Genomic DNA, 2,154 nt, shown 5'->3' with positions numbered 1-2,154 from the left:
TGGCAAGGTAAGTCTTAACAAGTACACAGTCACGGAGAAAGACGAAGATGGACAATGTATGACAAAATATATGTGTGACAAAATATATTAATTTTTTGACATCTGAATTGATTCCTATTAATGTTTTTAAAGTGTAAATTCGCAGTTAAAAAGTTAATTATTAGGAATTATATGCTGAAAATTAGGATACTCTAACTGTAGAAGGAATACCGAATTTGGAGCTTATGGGCTTATAAAAGGATCAATGCAGCATTTTCTATTCAATTTGTTCTTTATTTTTGTCTTCGAAACAAAAAAAATTATTCTCAATATTGAAAAGAATAAAAAATCTCTCTTAAAAATATCTATTAAGTTATTACATTTTATATGTTATATATTTTTTATATACTCTTATTAAAAAAATAATAAATAACTCTATATCTACTATTAATAAAAAAAATCTAAATAACATATATATTATTTACTTAAAAACAAATAGCCGATTAAAAAATATTTTTCATACGAAATTTAAATTTTCAAATCTGAATTTTTAATATTTATCTATATAAAATATTCTCAAAAACTACAAAATTAAACTAATATCAATCTATATTTTTGGTTTCTCAAAAATATTTTCTCTCAAATGTAATGATTAATCTCTTTATTATATTTTATTTACTTATGAATAAACAACCGATCACAGAATATTTTTTTACAATAAAATTAGGTATTTAAATTTTTTAAACTAATAATTAATCAAGTTGAAACCCCCTTTTTCTATAAAGAGTCAATAAAATATTTGTACAATGTATACAATGGAGGTTTATAGAGTATTAGAGATATCATCATTAGTGTTACCTTTTTTCATGAGTTGAAACTTTTGGAATGAGTGATATCATAATACGGTATTAGAACACTAGATTCAAAAAAGTTAAGAGTTCGATTTTTAGTGAACTCCAAAATATTCATTTTGTAACTCAGTAGCCCATTGTACATCACCAAAATGATCATTTCGTAACTAATAAAATACATATAGGATATCAATTTTGGTATATAGAAATTTTTTATATATAGAACATAAATTTTTTTAAAAAATCACATGTTTAAAATATTAATTCACCAAACTAATAAATTATATTCATGGTAAAAATTTATGCGTTATAAAATTTTTTATGCTATTTATACTATTTTTTTATAATATATCAATAAATTTGTATTTTTATAAAAATTTATATATTGTATATAAAAATATCTATTTTATGTGAATAAATTTTTGTATTTTTTTATAAAATTTTTATGTTGAATTGATCATATACCGTATTTTTTTTTTTTACCGAATTCTAATTCCCAATATCTAAGTATTTACACCTATAAAATATCCTAAATCAAGAAATTCCACTTGTATTATGAATGAAGCAATGAAAGAATTTTAGGGTACTTGTCCACAAAGTCCAAAGTGGAAGCCATAAGCATAAGAACACAACAACATCAGTGCCTTCCGGTCCTTCCCACCCACCTATAAAATAAAATTAAAAAAACAATAAAGAAAAGGGAAAGGAGAAAGTTTCATTGATCTCTAAGTACGAAAATCTCCCTCATAACTCACTCTCTCTTGTTCGTTTCAAAACCCTTTTTGTTTGTTGCTTTCTCTCTCTAGATTTGCTTCATCATTAGCCTAATTCATCACTTTGCTTAACGGATCGATCTAACATTCGCAACTTCAATTAGATCCCTCTCACTTCAATCGGATCAAACTCCTTTTTTCTGTTTCGACTTAAGGCCTTGTTTGGCACACAGCGGAAGCTTAAAGGAAATGAAAATCCCTTGCTGTTCGGTTTGCCAAACGCGGTACAACGAGGAGGAGCGAGTTCCGCTGCTGCTCCAATGTGGACACGGATTCTGCAAAGAGTGCCTTTCTAGAATGTTCTCTGCATCGCCCGACGCAACGCTCACATGTCCACGATGCCGCCACGTGTCAACCGTCGGGAACTCCGTACAGGCTCTGCGAAAGAATTACGCTGTTTTGGCACTCATCCACTCCGCCGCCGCCGGAGCTCGAGGTGCTGCTGGAGGCTCGAATTTCGACTGCGACTACACCGACGACGATGACGAGGATGAGGACGGTGGCGGAAGCGGGGACGATGAGGACGATTATGACGGTGATGACGAGGAGAA

General features: G+C 30.1%; 1 protein-coding gene across 1 annotated transcript in view; it reads left to right on the top strand.

The window, feature by feature from the left end:
* Positions 1 to 1,514: 1,514 nt before the first annotated feature.
* LOC107471844 (E3 ubiquitin-protein ligase KEG) overlaps positions 1,515 to 2,154 on the top strand; it is a gene marked incomplete in the record, with an annotated part of 11,762 nt that continues 11,122 nt past the window's right edge. The window contains 1 exon segment of the mRNA XM_016091349.3: positions 1,515 to 2,154. Within this exon segment, the coding sequence (XP_015946835.1) occupies positions 1,793 to 2,154 (362 nt within the window).

Source organism: Arachis duranensis, chromosome 10 (assembly GCF_000817695.3).
Source record: "Arachis duranensis cultivar V14167 chromosome 10, aradu.V14167.gnm2.J7QH, whole genome shotgun sequence".
Classification (NCBI taxonomy): domain Eukaryota; kingdom Viridiplantae; phylum Streptophyta; class Magnoliopsida; order Fabales; family Fabaceae; genus Arachis; species Arachis duranensis.
The sequence above is the reverse complement of the archived record's forward strand: the minus strand, read 5'-3'. Positions and strand labels throughout refer to the sequence as shown.